This window comes from Macrobrachium nipponense, chromosome 35, assembly GCF_015104395.2.
Source record: "Macrobrachium nipponense isolate FS-2020 chromosome 35, ASM1510439v2, whole genome shotgun sequence".
Taxonomy (NCBI): Eukaryota; Metazoa; Arthropoda; class Malacostraca; order Decapoda; family Palaemonidae; genus Macrobrachium; species Macrobrachium nipponense.
The window spans coordinates 55914838-55933656 of NC_061096.1; the positions used below are offsets into that span (position 1 = coordinate 55914838).

At 31.7% G+C, this 18819-nt stretch overlaps 1 protein-coding gene and 1 long non-coding RNA gene across 4 annotated transcripts in view; both read left to right on the forward strand.

Moving 5' to 3' along the window:
* Positions 1 to 7344, forward strand: part of LOC135208799 (F-box/LRR-repeat protein 20-like) — a 57435-nt gene extending 50091 nt beyond the window's left edge. For all 3 annotated transcript variants that reach the window (XM_064241329.1, XM_064241331.1, XM_064241332.1), the window contains exons 9-10: positions 541 to 753; positions 2993 to 7344. In XM_064241329.1, the coding sequence (XP_064097399.1) occupies positions 541 to 753; positions 2993 to 3100 (321 nt within the window). In that variant the 3' untranslated portion in view covers positions 3101 to 7344. The remainder of the gene's footprint in view (positions 1 to 540; positions 754 to 2992) is intronic.
* An 858-nt stretch (positions 7345 to 8202) lies between these two features.
* LOC135208800 (uncharacterized) lies at positions 8203 to 18352 on the forward strand. Its single transcript, XR_010313221.1, has 2 exons — positions 8203 to 9672; positions 9728 to 18352. It is a non-coding gene; the product is annotated as an uncharacterized LOC135208800 (long non-coding RNA).
* Positions 18353 to 18819: the final 467 nt, after the last annotated feature.

The following is an 18819-nucleotide window of genomic DNA, read 5'->3' on the forward strand; positions in this document are numbered from 1 at the left end:
GTTTATTGATTTTGTGGTGGTTGTTAATGTTTCATCTAATTGTATAGTTAGGAAATACAATTTACTTTAAAAAATTGCAATGTTTTATTTTGAAACAAAATTTTGTCATTACTTTCTGGAGTTTTAAATCTGAAATTTTCATTATAAAAAAGAAGAAAAATGTCATTTAAGAAAGATCACTCAGAGAGATAAGTCGTGTTGATTACGATCATTCAAACTCTATTTCTGAATCTGTGGTACTGCCTACCATTGTATCTCTTAGAGTTATGAGTAGAATTTAGCAGTTTAATGTAAATTTGATCCTAAAGTAACTAAAGGTAATGTCAAAGAATCTTACATAACTTTGTAAGATAATCCAATATGGAATTATTTGACATTTATTGAAGAGTCTTGTCAAGACATTATTATTATTAATGATAAAGGATTATTTTATCCAGACCTCTGAGCCTCCCAACGGCTCTTCTCGGGCTGGTCTTGTCAAGCTATATGTATATGTTTTTGACATTGTTAGATCAGTATTAATTGAAATTATTTTTGCAGAGTTTATCGCATTGTGAGCTGATTACAGATGAAGGTATTCGTCATCTTGGAGTATCACCATGCTCAACAGAACATTTGGCTGTGCTTGAATTAGACAATTGTCCCCTTATCACTGATGCATCTTTGGATCATCTTCTCTCTTGTCACAATCTTCAGCGTATTGAGCTTTACGATTGTCAACTAATAACACGGGCAGGCATCAAAAGACTTAAGGTATGGTCCTTTCCCTTGGAAAGATTCAAGGTTGGCCCTTAATAGGTGTAGCCCTTATTTATTTATTTCTTAGGCTATATTCTGAATGCAAACATGCCCATGGCACTTATGCCCCCTTTTTTCCCTTTTTTTCAAAGTGATTGGTAAAGTTACTTGATGATAGATTAAATTAATTCTGATTGTATATTTGTAGTTAAACTTTTCTTTAATTGCATTACATGCTATAATGGGTTCCTGACAAAATTATGCCTTGCTTTGTCTCTTAATTGCACCAACTTAACTTTGTCTGTTTTTGTTTTCTTCTCACACTGAAGAAAAATTTCTAGGGATCACCCCTTTTGAGTCTAATATTTCCATGCTGTACATGAACCCTTCAGAAGCTTGTGGTTCTGCACACATTTGAGGATCACAAACACATTCCAAGGCAAGATTGTTTGCTGAAGCCTCGTATAGAGTACAGCAATATTATATTTAGTTGTCTTCTTTCCCACTGTTATCCCTACATTAAGGGGTCAGTTGCCTGATGCGCCTTCTCCACTGCCTTCTGTCAAAGGCATCATCCTCCACCAAACCTCTTCCATTCAATATTATATTTAGTATGACTGACTAAATGATTTGTCTGTAAATAAAAAGGAAACTGGTCCAAGCTAAAGTTTAACGGTACATTTAGGTGTGAAGAGACCAAAGGAAAAGTATGACAGAAAGGCATAAAATGATGCAACATTGATCATTGATATTGTTCCATATGAAGGGCATTTGTCTTGGGATGCAAATGCATTCTGCCCCATAAGTGGTGTAAGAATCTCTACTGTTTAGACATGCAATCGCCACATATTTTTGTTCTCTTGTGAGGAGCTGGGATTTGAAAATAATAATATTGCACCTTTGTGATGCATGAAATTGGCCAAATGACAAGGAACTAGAGTTTGAGTGTCTGGCATGTCTGAGAGGTACAGATTTAGGGAAGAGGTAGCACTTGTAGTCATAAGAAGATGGATAAAAGAATATAAATATGTTAGTGCAAGCATTGCATAGTGAAGATTGAATGTTACAGTGAAAAAGTGTCATAGTCAGGCTAAATATCTCAGGAATGTAAAAAGAAAAAAAAAATTGAAAGAGTGTTCTGGGTTTGGTCTGATTCTGTGCCAGGCTAGTTTTTGTGAATAAAATTATTGGTGTCATTAAGCAAGTTTGATCCTTTATTTTCTGGATCACCTATGTTGCTATCCACTATTACATAGCGAGAGGCAAGTGTTTTATGGAGTAAATTTTTTTTGCTTTGTACTATGGAGTGTAAGATTTACAGAACTATTTTAGAAAAACTAATAGTAAAAATGCTTATTCCATCTAATTCAATGAATTCATATTTGGTATGGTCAGTACTAGGGTGAATGACTGCTGTTGCTGTTGACTGGCTATCTTTGGCTTGAATTAGTTTTTATGATAAACAACAAAATCCCATTCATTATTTATTCATTATGTTGCCTTTTTAAGGATCATAAAGTCATACAATTTTACTAGACCTTGAGAATTTTTGTCACTTATAGGCATATACGTAATGGAAACATTTCCACTATGGTAGGTTGTCATATATACTATACTTGAAGATGCGTAGCTGGGGTAAAGCAGGTTGCGTAGCTTCTCCTTCTCCCTATTGACAGATGCCTGTTGCCACCAATTCCTTGTGGTGTATTTAACTGGACTCCAGTTAGCACCAGAGACTTTATCTTTACGTTAAGAGCGAAAGTTTTTTGTTATGAAAAATACAAATGGATTTAAAATTTGTCATTTTTTATTTTCATTTTTCATTTAAATTCATTTCTTGAGTAAAGATATATTATTGTTACCCTTTTTATTCATAATGATAATACCAAACTAAACCTTAAGGGGATTTCATAAATTGTAGGTATACTATAATGAAAACATTTACAAGATGGTTTATGTATCATATTTACAAAAAGGTTTTCTAGGTTCAAGGTTATTTTTGCCACTATTTCTTTAATTTTTCTTTACATTTTTTGGATAAAGTATTTTTTCTAATTCCTACAAACTACAAATTCAGAATATGGTACATGCATATTTGTGTTACAGGTTTAGATTATGTGACCTGACCACTTAACAGCATGGATGATCAGTTGTTGAGGTATTTAGAGTAAATGCTAGTTTTCAGTTCCTTAAGCTCTTTTTCAGTCATCAGCCTAATATAAATTCTAGTTTTCAGTTTATCTCACTTTTTCAGAGTCATCTGCCTAATATCAAAGTTCACGCATACTTTGCTCCTCAAACACCACAGCCAGCAGAAGGTAGATCTAGACAACGGTATTGTCGATGCTGTGTCATTCTTTGAGGTTGCCATCTGTTACCTGGGCTGTCTTCCTGTTAGAGAGAGTGGTCCATCTTGAAGAACCCTTGGGTGATCTTTATTTTCTGTATCTTCTTTCCTACCTGTTATCCTCATTAGCAGTGTTGCAGAAGGGTTCATTCATAATGTGGAGGCACTCTGCAAAGGTATTTGAAATAGTGATTTTGAATTATTTCTTAACCTGTTGAGGGTACAGCTTTTAATCTCAACTACTGTGATTTACAAGAGGAGCCTGTCATCATAACCAAGGTTTTGGGTATCGTGTCACCCAGCGTTTACTCTGTTTTTCCTGCCAATCATATAAGTTTAAGGTCTCTTTGGTACCATGAGGGTTTCAGTACAACTGGAATTCCAGATGTTAATATTAATCAAATGAACATAAGACATTAAGTGATCACAGTATCACAGGAGGTTCATGGGTCTGGCATGTGACTACATGAATTATTTAAACAACTCTTCAGTCAGATCAATCGTTGAAAAGCAATTCATGGTTCCAAATTTGACTAAATACAACAAAATGCAAGTACATATAGATAAAAGTGCTTCTTTAGAGACATGATTTGTTCAGGCTGTGTAATCTTGATTCATTGTGATCAGGAGTGAGCAATTTTGAGCTTTGATCTTCTTCCCTTAAGTAATTTGTTAATCAGGTGCAGAGGAATAGCCTTTATATCATTAGATCTGAAGTACACAGAAATTAATTAATTGATATTTAATTAACAGGAGCTGGTCTTTTTTAGAGAGTGGTATATGATGGCACCCAAACCTCCTTTCTGTGTTAGCAAAGCATTGATATTTTAATTGGCATAAGTAAGTGGCTTTAAAACATGAAAATACGGTTTAGACTTTCAGCCACAATAACTCAAAAGTAGAGTAGGTTGGTGACCCTTGTATTACATCTAAGGGATGTAAAATATATCTAAAACTGGGAGATGTTAAACTTTCGAATATGAAAATTGATGTCGTCATAAAATAATCAAATCGCTACAATATGCAATTTAAAAGTTTTTGTTTCTAAGAGGGATTTCACCTCCCCACTATTGATAATTACCTCTAGTTCAAGCTTTGCTGTGTGTAGCTGCTATTGAATATTGAGTGGTCTTGGACTTTATTAATATGTGAATGATGCATAGCTATATCTTCAGCCTTAAAGTGTGTGTGTAAGATACTTGAAAACTTAGACGCATGTCATTCTAGGGCAAGATATTCTGTTTATTACAATAAAAAACAACCACATTACCTGCAGGAGAGGCAGCATCAAGAAATAGGATACAACCATATGTTTTATTTAATATTTTTTATTTGGGCACTCTGCATTTGCAGTGAGTTTGGTGTATACTTTGTTTTGATCGTGAATATTGAGTGCAAGGATCGGGAAAAGGAAGCTTTTGATGAGTATAAAGAGAGAATAATGGAATGAAGAATAACTCAGTGATGAGCAATATCACAAAGAGAGAGCAAAAGCAGTAATAAAAATATCATTTGTGAAAGCCATTTCTTGGCATTTGAAACTATACTATGTAATTTATTTTTGAGTACACACCACAGCTAACTTTCTAGAATAAAAATTGTATGTCACAACTCACAAATAGAATTTATGTTAAAATGTTACAGTTGATGGCTAACCTTATTGCAGCAAAGACTAGGCTCATTTTACTGTAAAACCAGCTATGGCATTTTGATCTTCCACCTGTAGAATTTGAGTTCATTTTAGGTGCAGTACGACAGCTTATTAAAATTGTGCGCTGTTATTAACGAAGGAGTTTTCTCCAACTTGATTTACTTGCTTTATTCAATATGTTGTACTAGTTACATCTGCTTTGCCAATTTGTCAGCTAACACATCAAGAATTGGTAGAGTGCTTAATGCAAGAAATTAAGTTTCCCCATCTCTCTGAATTCTAGGAGCTTGATGAATAGCACATCTCTTGCAAGACAGAGGGCTTAAGTTCAATATAAGGCAGGAAATTTTACTGTGGTTATGGAGTTTTTCACTCATATAAGACTATTGTGCTTCTTGAACTTCAGAGTATCTCGGTATTATAGTACAGTTTGGAAGTTTAGCAATATTTGCTACTTATCCATGTAATATACCACAAAGGTTTCTGGCGTTTCATTAATAAGGATCATCAGTTTTTTAAACTTCCCTTGTTTTGATCTTAGTAAGAATACTCATTGAAGTGCTAGGTACAGGAAGATGAACTTAACAAAGCATAAATGAATCTCAAGAATGAAAAATTGGGGGGAATTACTAGTAGCATTGCCTTCATATTAACATTGCCATAGATTTCAGATCCAACTACTTTTCCAATGTAGCTAGTTGTTGAATTAGAGCTACACTAAGTTGCTTTTATGGTAGTCTGATCCAGAAGATAGTATTTGCATTTTTCATTTTCTCATAAACTTTATTTTTAAATTGTTACTTTTGAATGGAAAAATATTGATGTTTGTATGGGGCTATCAAAAGTGAAACGACCATCCAAGGCTACATTCCATGAAAAAATGTTTTCCGTTATTCATCAAAAAAAGTTAGCCAAAGATAGTTTCCATGCAGTGTGAAACAGAGTAAGAATTGAACAACATATGTTAGGAGATTATTTGTTACTATTATAAAATATTTACAAATGCCCCATGTTATGAATAGAAAAACATTGTTTCATCAGACAATAGGCATAAACTGATTCCCACTGAATATGGTGTCAATATTTTAAATGGGAAGACGTCAGTTGATGCGCAGAAGTTACTTAGGACAATAAAAGGGTGCAATCAGACAATAAAAGGTTATTGCAACCTTAAGCTTTTGTTTTGAAAAAACATTACAGTACTACGTACTTGAAAAAATTAAGGTAGCTTATAGAATTTATTAACAAAAATAAAGACTACTATCTGGTTCATTTGAAAAATATTGAAGTGCCACTTAATGAGAATAATAATTTTATTTTGGTATGGGAAGTAACTTTTGGTTGTGAATAATTTGCTGTATCAATGCCTTTAGCGAATGATTAATAAAGTTCTATTTGTCTTCACCATAAGTCGTAAAGTGGAGGTTACTGAGTTTTAAGGTTGAATTCTAAATTGCCGATGATTGATATGCTAGTAAGAACATAGATAATTGTGAAATCTGAACTACAGCATAATGTTGTTATGATGACAACATTGTTGTAATAAAGGAAAAAAAACTGGTTATGATAAGGCAATTTTCCTCTTTTGCTCTTGTTTACTACAAGATATTTAATATGAGGCATTACATAAACAATTTGAGTAAAGAGGCTGTAGCTGTGATGATTTTAAATTTTAGAAAAAACGTGCATATCTGAATCACTTGAAGAACTGTACTTAAGGAGGATCATATCAATCTCAAAATTGCATTTCACAAAACCTTTTTAGTCTGTATCCTTTGATAAAAGCATTAAGAACTACAAACATTTATTCTGTGATCAAAATATTTCTGTGCTGTAATTTCAAGGTAGTTTTTTTATTTTACTTGCAAAACAGGCGAGCAGAGATATTTATTTTATCTTTTTTTTGTATTTTTTTGATGAAATCTTAAAGATTTCCTCATCTGTTTGTATGATCTCCCCAGTGTTGAGTCCCATTCTTATCAAACCCTTTTTTTTTCATATTTTGTAATTTGAAGCATGTGTAACCACCTGTATATCTTACAGTTTAACATTACTAATGTATGACTTTAGTTTTGCTTATTCCTTCAAAAAGTTAGTAATATTTATTTTATATTTCAGTTTGACATCCTTACCACATAGTCCTTTAGCTCAAAATTAACATAGCCTATTATGAGTGTATATACTTTATACAATATATTACTCAAGGAAAAAATAATCATGATGTTAGGCATCGTGATGTGTATTAGTTTTTTATTACTTGCTAATTTTTATATCTTCTGCCTTTTTCATGTGTAATCTCTGGTCTGTGCCTGTGTCCTATGCTTTAGAAGTTACTTCTCTATTTATATGATGATTTTTTTTTTCTCTAGAACTCCCACATGTGTCTCGCATCCTGCGTCTTATTGCCTGTATCTCTGCCAAGTCTCCTCTATTTTCCTCTCCCTCCAACTGCAAACTTTACCTTTTCACCTCATATATAGAAACTAGTTTTGATACACATACAGCCATAGTAGGTACATTATACAGTTATAGTGGAATGGGATCATCATCATTCTCTTTACTAGATAGTAAAATACATTGTTGTATTAAGGATAATATTGTGATTTTGTAGTACTTATCTTTTATATTTTATATATATATATATATATATATTATATATATATATATATTATATTATATATATATATATATATATATATATATATATGTATGTATGTATATTACATATATATTTATTTTATATATTATTATTAATATAATATATATATTATATTATATTATAATTAATATTAATTATATAATATATTATTATAATATATATATATGTATATAATATGTATATTATATGTTGTTGTATATAGTATATTAATATCTATGTGTGTTTGTATGTATGTATATTGCATATATATATATTTTATATATATATTGTGTATATATGTATATATATATATATATATATATATATATACTATATATATATATATACATATACATATATACACAGTGGACCCCTCTGTATTTGTGGACTCACATATTTGCAGATTACTCTCTGGAACATGTGCCCCCATTACTCGCAGAAAATTTGCTATTTTGTGGTATTTTTCTATAAGAAATATCCACAAATTCCTGTTTTTTTTTATCAATTTCATCATAAATGCACTTTGTGATAAAACTATTTGAAAATCCAGGTATAAACATTTTTAGTGGGTTCTTGAGTTTTAATTACAAAATAGGCAGTTTGAAGCATTTTATAGGGGCCTCACCTATTCGTGGATTCTCGCTATTCACGGGGGGGTGGTGTCTGGTATGCATCCCCTGCAAATATGGGGAAACACTGTATATATATATATATATATTATATATAATATATATATATATATAGATATATATATATATATATATATATATATATATATATAATATATATATATATATATATATATATATATATATATATATATATGTATAATATAATATATATATATATTGCAAAATGTTAAAGTGATAATTTAGTAAAATATTGATAATCTCAAAATATATAGAAAAAATTATATCATATATTGTTGTAAGGATTGTGCTAAGTTACCAATTGGTAATGACTCATTTCAAGTTAATTTTATGTCAGACATTGCAATATTGATACCTAAAAAGTATCAGTTTGCTTTGATATTTTACATATTGAATGTTATGTTAAAGAGTAAATTGTCACAAGGTTAGGAAAATGGTGTTAATATCAGAGAAAAACTTCATAAACAAATCCCAAGGAGTAAACTTTGGTTTTTTTATAGGTTTGTATTGTTGGTTTAGGTGTGGAAAACAGTGGCAACTTCTAGTACTTGTGGAATCTTACTTGGATATTTCCTGTTATAACACATTTGCAATTATTTTTATTTACATTATATGTTAGGATTAATTCTTCCATAAAATGATATGGATTGATAAAGAATTTTACATCTGTTGTACTCAGAAATATATATTTTAATGTCGGCTGTCAAACTTAGGACAGGTGCCTTTATGATTTTAATCCTTGGACCCTGCATTAGAAGCAAGAAAATTGTTACAGTAACTTTATAGACTTGCTTAGGTAGATGTGATGTATCTCACGCATGTTTGGAGCACCTGAACATGAATACTCTTCAGTATTTTTATGCCAGATATTCTGTGTGGTGGAGACAGCTTATTTTTCTTCTAGCTGTGTTCATTTTCAATGATTTTTAATACTACTGTATTACATTAAGATATTCAAATTAATTAATTGAATTTGTTAATGTATCTGTTAATACTGAGTTCTTGGGTAATCTTGTTAATTGAAAGTTTAAACATTTCCTAATATTGTGTGATAAGTGCTAGTGCTCTTGTTTTGCGTTTTTTGTTACTGGACATACGATTTTATTACATACAATGTTCACTTCTTAATATTCGTTTAATTAATTTTAATAGAAATTTGCCATAGCAAGCTGTTACAATTAATGATATGCAATTTAAAGGCATTAAAGGGAGGTGTTTTGCTGCCTGGCGGGATGCTGAATCATCCTACTTGACATAATTCAATGTCAGTAGTTTGACATAATTCAATGTCAGTAATTTATATAGGAGTACAGTACTTTACTCTGGTCTTTTTCTTTATACTTATGTTGAGCCCTTTTTTATAATGTGTTGGGCAATTTCCTCAGGACTTTGGTCATTTCAGTTTACTGAGTCTTCAAGTGAATTTTGAGGAGTTTTGTCATCATTTTTTAAGTTAGGAAGTGTAATAGAGTGAGTATATATTGAAGGGTTTTGAGGTGTTGAATGTCTAATTTTTTAAACCATGAAAAGGACATATATGAATAGATTATGGTATGCACAGAAAATCGAATATTTTTTTCCAAATCTAATTGTTCACAGATTTATTTTGTATTTGTTATTTTTGAGTGTAATAGTATGTTTTAATCAGGTGCAAAAAATTTTAGTAGTATTTGTTATGAGTGTAAATAGTATGTTTTAATCAGGTGAAAAAAAATTTATATAGGATAATGTTATGAGTGAGTCACATCTACTTCAAGTGTAATGCTTTTTATTTATTTGAAATGTACTTTGGAACACGGTGTGTATGCCCTATAACTTTTTAATCGGTAGCATGTTTTTTTTACGTATCTAGTGTTGTGTTAAAGTAGTTTATGATCATAGAGTTTCAGGAATTAGTTTTGATTAATTAGATATTATTAGCAAGACAAATTCTTTGAGGAGTAAAATTATAGGTATGATATCTTGTGACCAGGTAATGAAAGTCATTTGAAATTGGCATTGATTCAGTTGGAATATGTATTGCCTTCTATTTCTCAGCTACTCGGCTAATGTGGGAATGGACATTGACACAAGTCACACACTGAAAAGGTATCCATCTGGGCGAGTGTGTGTGACTGAACTACCTTAATTCAAGGAAATTGTAGATCAAGGTGGCTTGGAAATAAATTGTTAAAATCTGGTTTTTTGAATTATGCAAATGGGGAACAGTTCTTATTTCTTATAAGATTTTTTTTATTACTGGATTAATAGGTCCAAAAAGTGTGTAGAAATCTGCTAAATTAAGGGAATATTCATTTGCTTAGTAATGCTTGGCTGCCACAAAACCAAAGACTAAACTTGAATTTAATTAACTTGTGCCCACACACTTTTAAGACTAACAAGTAATGAAAAAAGGAATATGAAAATTATAGGGCATAATAAGTTTACCAAAAATATTTTAATGAAAGCTGTGTGAATATTTCATAAATGTAGAATGGGATAGGCTATGGCTAGATAATATTTGTATACTCCAGAATGGGGATGGTGTAAATCATGAAGTGACTCAATAAGATTTCGTAATGTGCTCAAGAAATAATTTAAATGTTCTTCTGAAACTCGCAAGTAAATGATTAATCCTCCTTGTATTGTGGTTGGGACCTAGTTTTTCTGAAGATTTTCAACCATTCAAACTTATGCCACAGGTAGGACTGTGAGGTAGTTTTCCGATTTTCTCCATATGGTCCTTGTGCACTGGAGGATGAGCAGACAATGGTCAGTGCCAGATGTTGTACCAGTATGCAATGGAAATGGTTATCTTGGTTGTCGTAAAGTAACACCTCAACTAATCAGCAGCTACAGTATGATTCATTTTAGGGTATATATATTTATTAAGTTGAATACTGTGTAATTTTCAGGTTAATTTAAGCTAACTATGTTGCATTACTGTTAGGTTTGGATTTTCTTGGAAATGATCATGTGTAGACTATCCAATCCTTTTTAATTATCAGAAGGCCAGACCTTCAAAATGTGTCTCTAGTCTCATTCCATTTGAGAAATAATAGAATGTTCTTTTACAAGCAAAGCCCTGGAAAATGATTACAGTGCAAAGTCCATCTCAAGAAGAGGGGTCTGTGAAAAAGTGTTTTGTTTTCTCCATCTCCAGAAGACTGTCAAAACTCGATTTGCAATGTCATGATAAACAGACTAAATTTATCTGAGGAAAATTTAATCATCCAGTTGAAATTCCAGGGTTTAATTGAAAGTTTTAAGGAACCAAACAGTTTTATCAATTTACCAGGAAAAATATAATAATAGTAATAATTTGAAAAATCGAACGGAATATAACTGACTTGCATTTATTATATAATCCCCAGCCTTTCATTGCTCCCTAAGGGTGCTGAAAAGTTAAGCTTTTGGACAGTTTATTGTTACAGTTGCTCTTTGACTTACGATTGGGTAAAATTTTGATGAACCTTGTATTTGTTGAAAATGGTTTTTTTTATATTACCTATAAACAATAAGAGCCAAAAAATTTCTGTTGGTAATGAAGTATACTAATTGATTTTGGTAATTTCAGAATCAAGAACTCAGATATATAAGTTCACATTGTGAAAGACTGGTATATTAGTAATTTCCACTGGTGGTGTTGGCCCTGATTTTTCCAATCAAGAGGTGCAGTTTACACATTTTTATCAAGTTACTCAATGTTATCTTAGTACTCTATTTGCAGCAAGACACCTTGATGTACATAAAAGTACCCTTCACTCTGAGTTTGATAACTACTGAAGGTGCATTGGTACTGCACCGATATAATGTGAAAATACTGTGAATCATGCCCTTGTAAGTGAAGAGCATCTGCATTCATTGAATCTCTAAACTTTGGTTTACAATAGCTGCTAATTTAGTAATACTATACTTGTGAGGTCATTGTAGATGAGATGTAAGTTGCTACATCAAGATAGGACTTCATCTTGGATAACATTTTGAATCCAATCTGGCTCCCAAAATGTCGTCTCCCACCTCTCCAAATTGTAATCTCTTGTTACCAATCATAAGGCTTTTTGTCATGGGCAAAATTTTCATAGTTACACAACCTTTTAACTTGGAATTCTTCCAAAAACCATACAAGATTATGTCATATAATGTTTCCAAAAAAACGAGCAGTGCTCATTTTGCTTCCTGTATCTGTTGAGAGTATGATATAAATCCATACTTCAAAGCTTTTGTCATACTATTATTGAAATACTGAATTAATCACCAATTGGGATGTTAGCAGCCCCTCTGGGTCTTTATCTTGAGTGGATTCTGTCTGAAGTTGGGATTCTCTCTTTCCCAACAAGAGTAGGCTTGATTCAGTTGAGCACAAGATATCCTGTGTGGGTGACTTCTGTTAGCACCTCTTAGTGTCTTTACTGCTGCAAGAATTAGTGCCTTACTGGCATGATTGGTATGGTTGGCGGCGAGTTTGATTATTGGGCATTCCACTGAGGGGTTAGAGATGTGTATTTCCGGTGATAGAAGTTCACTCTTGATGTGGTTCGGAAGTCACGTAAAGCCGTTGGTCTCGTTGCTGAATAACCACTGGTTCCATGCAATGTAAAAACACCATACAAACAAACAAAAACTGCAAGAATTAGAGATGTGCTGCTTGCTTTCTTTCTATAATGCAACAGTATTCATACACTTTGTCAAGCTGCTGTGTTTTTATACTGCTCAGTACCGTAGGTCTTTTCCTTTGTGTAAAATTTGAGTAAATTCTTTGAGGTAATAAAATTTAATGCAGTTGTTGGCAAGTTTAATAGTTTATTACCACTTCAAATTTTTTGTAAATTTGGTTCTTTGTAGTACATATTTATCTGCTTGTTGACTTATCTGCATTACTTTTCTGTCTTCAAATGTAAAGAATGTAAAGAATTCGTGTTCAATTTTAAGTAAAGTAGATTACAGTACTGTAGTTCAATAAAAGTCAGGAAGATTATACTTTAATCATAGGAAATATTGGTGAACAGGACAATGGAATGGAATGGAATATGAGGTATAGGCTTGAAGCCAAGCATGAACGAGACAGTGTGTAGTCACAGTAAATTTCTGTGCAACCCCAAGCGATGGTCTCTATGATGAATTATAATTGAAATGATCTTTTATTAAACATTTGAGCATAATTCAACCCACTAGTCACAATTTTCTTCACACTGACTGTACCATTCATACATGCACACCCACAAAGTAATAGCCATATACTGCTAGAAAGAAATGCACTGTACATTTTAAAGAAGGATATGAGAGAGCACTGTGTTGTGAATTGTTTTTTCATCGGCCATCTAGTAAATTAAGTAAAATTTTCTTTGAAGGAAATCTTTCAAATAGGGTTAGTAGCCATTATAAGTTTTGCAGAAATTATTGCTTAAAAGTTTGTAACAGTTCACCTTATCAGAACTTTTTGATTGCACCAGGTCACAAGATGTCAGCATATCTAACTTTATAATCTTAGATAAAATCATTAAAACCATTAATTTCATGGGTAATCACGATCTAATTTGGCAGATCTCAATTAAGTAATCCTTTTCAGGATTGATGTCTGATTTGCAGATTAACACAAGTAGTCTCATCTTTTGGATCAAATTTTAATCTACAGATCACACTTGGAAGCGTTCTTCTTCTTACATTAGGTGTGTAATTTGCAGATTAGTTGTGTCCTTTTGAGGATCTATGGCTAATTTTGCAGATTATGTGTATACAGCAATTTTGGGAATTAAGGGTTTTAAACATGAATATAGAGAGCTCCAGTTTATGTCCTGAGGAAAGGAGGGTATACAGAGGTAGATGATTAATTCTTTGAAAAAACAAAGACGCTAACCAGAAAATCTTTTGTAGCAAATATGGGTCCTTGATGTGAATAATTCACGATTCATGGCACGGGTACAAGTGTGTGTAATCAAAATCCATAGGAAAAAAAAATCTGACAGACTTCTATATTTTCCATATTTTGATACTGTAAATTTAGGGACTCATTAATTGGTTAGTAATGGAATAGGTACAGAGAATGTATTAAAATTTATTTTAGCAAATTATAGAAACTGTAAACGAGCAGTTGTCACTGTTTTCCACAGGGATTGATTTATTCGTGTTTTATCCATAGTGTATTGAATATATCGTATGTTACACATCCTAGTTTCATACAGGTTGGAGCAATTGGAATCTTGCTCGAGAATGTAAAAATTTTAACATTTACTTTTCCTTATTTTGTGATAAGAATCATGCAAGCATCCTGCCATTGTCATTTTATCATGCCATGGATCATTTATCACTTCATTATCAACATTCATTATCCACTTTTCCTCATCTTCATTTGTATGGATAAGAATTACAGCATTGGTATTCTGATAAATCTCTGTATTTGATTAGCTTACATATCTGGCACTTTTGCATTTCTTGGTATTTGTAATGGATGATATATATTTGATTTACTGTAGTATATTTTAAATCAACAAATACCCTAAACTTTTTTAGAAAATGAATTCTGGTAATTTTCAAGTGATATTTTTTTTTTTTTTTTTTTTTTTTTTTTTTTTTTTTTTTTTTTTTTTTTTGCAGGATCCATGCATATATTTCAGTGCTGAATTTGTTAGGCTTTCCTTGATTTCTGCAAAATATTAAATGTAGAAAAGGGTTGTATAAGCATTTAAGAAAAAAAAGAAAATGTCTGATGTGGCATACTGTATGTAGTTTAAAATCCAAAGCTTGTATATTCCTCTGTTCTGTGAGGTAATCAAGAAATATCATATAAAGCATTTGGGTGGATAAGCTATGAATGTTTTTAAGTACTAGTTGAAAATCTTATTACTTAGGACTGAGGAGTTTCATCACAAAACTTTGGGCAGGGGGTGAACTAGAATATGAGGCTGTAGGTTTCAGTGTGTTAACAATTAATGAGGATATGGTTAAGGTGTAGATATAGATATGCTTGCTTAACCTGTATATTGATAGAAATCTTACAAATAGTCACAATTACACAACTAGCCCCACTCAGTGTTAGATTTTGTAGATGTGAGGAAATGTATTTCTGTTTGGATCTTTATGTATTTGTTTTCATAATGTTCAAAACAATAAGTTCATGATGTAACAATTAAAATTAATATAGACATTGAGTTATTGTGAATTTATAAGGACCACATCTGTTGCAACCATATTTCAGCAGCTATAGAAGTCAAATAAATTATTCTAGTCATATATATTGTTAACATAGGTAGATCCTATGGAACATAACTTCATTTATATCAGGGTGTCATTTGTTAGATATTCACACAATATTGTAAGCCTATATCACGGAAGACCTTTCTTTTAGATTGGGCAGTGGCAAAGAATCTATTTTGGGTTAGCTAGAGTTTTATAGAATTCATATTCTATAAATTTTATTGTAAAAATTTGATTCCACTCATATTCTCGCTTATGAATAATTAGTTTTTAAAATGTGAAGATTAAAGATATTTTATAGTATGAGAATGCTAAATTCCAAAACAGCTGTTATGTAAGTTAAAATCATTAGTGGATAGAGCATGATCATGTAAACTTTTAAATAATTATGAACAAGACATAATACATACCTTTATAAATGAAAATCATTATTGAATGAGTTAAAACCGGTTTGGAAATTCCAACAGGTATAAAGAGGTACACTTTATACTATTTTCATATGGTTTGAATTCAGGTAATAAGGTAGTCCCTGTTTATCAGTGTGGGTTCCATTCCCAGCTGACCGCTGATAACCAAAAGTCATCGATAACCGGAACATCACAGTAATTATGGTAATAAATGGCATTTATGATGTTGATAAAATTGATTGTCGGCAACGAAAATCGCTTACAGACGCCAATAAACCACCTACTGACGCTGATAAACTGCTTACTGGTGCCGAAAATCGCTTACGCCACCAAAAATGTGGTTAACGACATTGTTAGCCAAGTGTCTTAAAACTGAAACTCCATTAACCAATGATGCTGATAAGTGGCGACTGCCTGTATTCATTATTACATGATGCATGGAAAACGTGCAACTTTGTTGTGTATGCTCAATGTTTTCAGTCATTGAAATAAAAAAAAATTTCTTTTGGGTAAAGCATAGTATTGTTTTTGTTAGATTTATTTCCTATGATAACCTGAAAAAGGTTAAGTTTGATGCTATGTAAACTTGAATACAATATATTGAAATTGCACATGAATAATACAGTGGGTGTTATTGGAAAAGGAAATTGTGTTTTGATGTTTGTATCATAATTTCTTTTCTATTAGCAAAATTTTGTGGAAATAAATGGGAAAAACTGTAATGTTCATTCTAAAATGTATTTCAGAAAGTGTTAGTTGCTTATCAGTCTAACTTACAGTGTTCATAAAAGTTCCAATGTAAATGCAATATAAAACAAATACAACATACACAGAAATATTGAGAAAATCATCTAAATAAAAAATACAGTTTTTAAATGAAAGAAGGGACTTCAATTTCAAATAAGCAGGCAAGAGTTTTTTTTATGTTCAATCAAAATGATTAATTCATGGAAATGGTTTTTTTATTTTTTTTATTGTAACAGAAGAAACTACTGTCAGGTAATGATATTGCAGATAGGTCAGAATAATCTTTGAAAACTTTAAAGAAATCTATACAAGAGATGAATATTTAATATTATTTTTGAAATGTGTTTTTGAGTGTGGGACCCATTCAGTGCCAGTAGATGATTAAATTTTTATCCTATTAATATGTTAAGAAGTAAAAGCAAGTTATTGTCCATGTTAAGGATTTTGTAAAATAAAATCAAACTTTGCAACCCACTCTCTTTTCTATAATTTATAGATAAAATTTTGTAAAAGTATGTGGAAATCAGTAATAATCATTGCAAAGCTGCAGAAATATGGAAATAATGCTGGAAAGAAAGATTAAAAACAATACGGGTGTGTTTGCTGCGTTTTACATTCAGTTAGCACTGGCCATTGAAAACACTTGACTTTCAACGACTACATAGAGTACAAAATTTTTTCTTTTACTGCTAGCTTGTGGAAAATGCAATAATTTATCACAGTATCCTATGTTTTAAACAGTTTTTTTTTCAGTGATAGTAATAATAATACATACTAGTAATCACAATCATATCATTGTCATCTGACTCATTTCACCTTTGTAATTGTCATCTTCGTAATTCATTGAATGCCATCTCCATACTCATAGTCGTAACTCATAGCATTCATTATAGCAAGATATCTGTACTGCTGTTATCATTATCATGTCCCAGTCATTAGCAGCCCATTTTCATCTCATTGTCATTTTTACTCAAGAATGTTCATTGTGGTTGAATCATTGCTTGTCCAAGAAATTATCCCCTTGATTCAAGGGGATGAAGACATCATTCCCCATATTAGTCTGAGAACAATTGCTGTTCATATTTAAGTGTTCATTGGCTCAGCACCTGATGTAGGGAAAGTACTGAAATGGCCAACAACTGGAGGTACTGTATAAAACTGTATATTGTTGTGACTATGCAGGTGTAAAGGAAAAGTGCCATGTTTGCAAAAACATTATGCAGAAAGTGACTGCTGATAGACTGACAGTTGCAGTAATTGGTAGTCTTAGACCTCAGACTTCATGGCTATCATACTCGTCCAAGTGGTGAAGATATTACAACAGAGCATATGTAATTTTGAACCATTTGTGCTTGTAGCCTCCAGTTGAATAGCAAAGGTTATACTAGTTAATGTTATCAGTTTATTATGGTGAGCTCTGATCTGTGCGCGAGTGGTAGCTCATATAATTTTTTTTTCTTTCTTCTTGTTCACTCACCCAGGTAGACATCATATTCAATTGGCAGTATGATTAATTTAGAAACAACCGGTGAAACTTGAAGCTCATTTTGGACCACAAGTATGTGTTGCTGAAAATGTTAATTAGTAAACTTTTGCTGTGTTTTCCAGAGAGCATAATTCATATGACATATATTGTCTGTGCATCTTCATGGTAACTCAAAATTTTGTAAATTCATATTTAGATTTTATAAAAAATATATCCAGAACTTTAGATAGTTATTGCATAACTAATTTGAAAGTTTGTTAGATTTTTTCAATGTTAATTTTAAATAACAACATATGTACTGAGTTCTGAATGCAGCAATCTCTGGTATGGTTATCAGTTGTTAGCAGAAAAGGACAATATATTAATGTGGATTGAATAATTCTACTACAGTGTGAGAAAACCTTTCAGCTCTAGAACATTTTAGTGCTACCCTAACATTTATCTGTTGTATATATATATTTATTTTCTATTTTCATTGGGGACATGCTATCTCAAATGAAATTATTCATGTTGAATGTAGTTTTATTTCACCTAGAAATATTCTGTCCAATCACATATAAAGAAATCATAGATAATGTTAAATCCTTGACAAAAATAACATCAGTTGTAACATGAGTTTTTTACTATAGTGATTATGAATAATTTTTTTTGGGGGGAAAAGGTGACTGAAGATATGTTAAGTCTTTTGCTGAGTTGTCAAAGATAATGCAATACTATTTTGATGTCATCACCATTTCCAGAATCCTAGCCCATGTCATGGCTAAAATAGCTAGGCTTTTTCCCCCAACACATTTTCCTGTACTGACATTGTTGACAAAATGCATGAAATTTAATATACATGTAGTATGTGTTTGTTCCTATGGAAATACAAACCAAGGCCTTTTATGTAGAAGTATCTTTCAGCATGAGCTTGAAGCCAGTCAAAACTTGGTAACCAGGTAGTTAACCAAGGAGTTCCTCACTCACTGACAAACTCATTCAT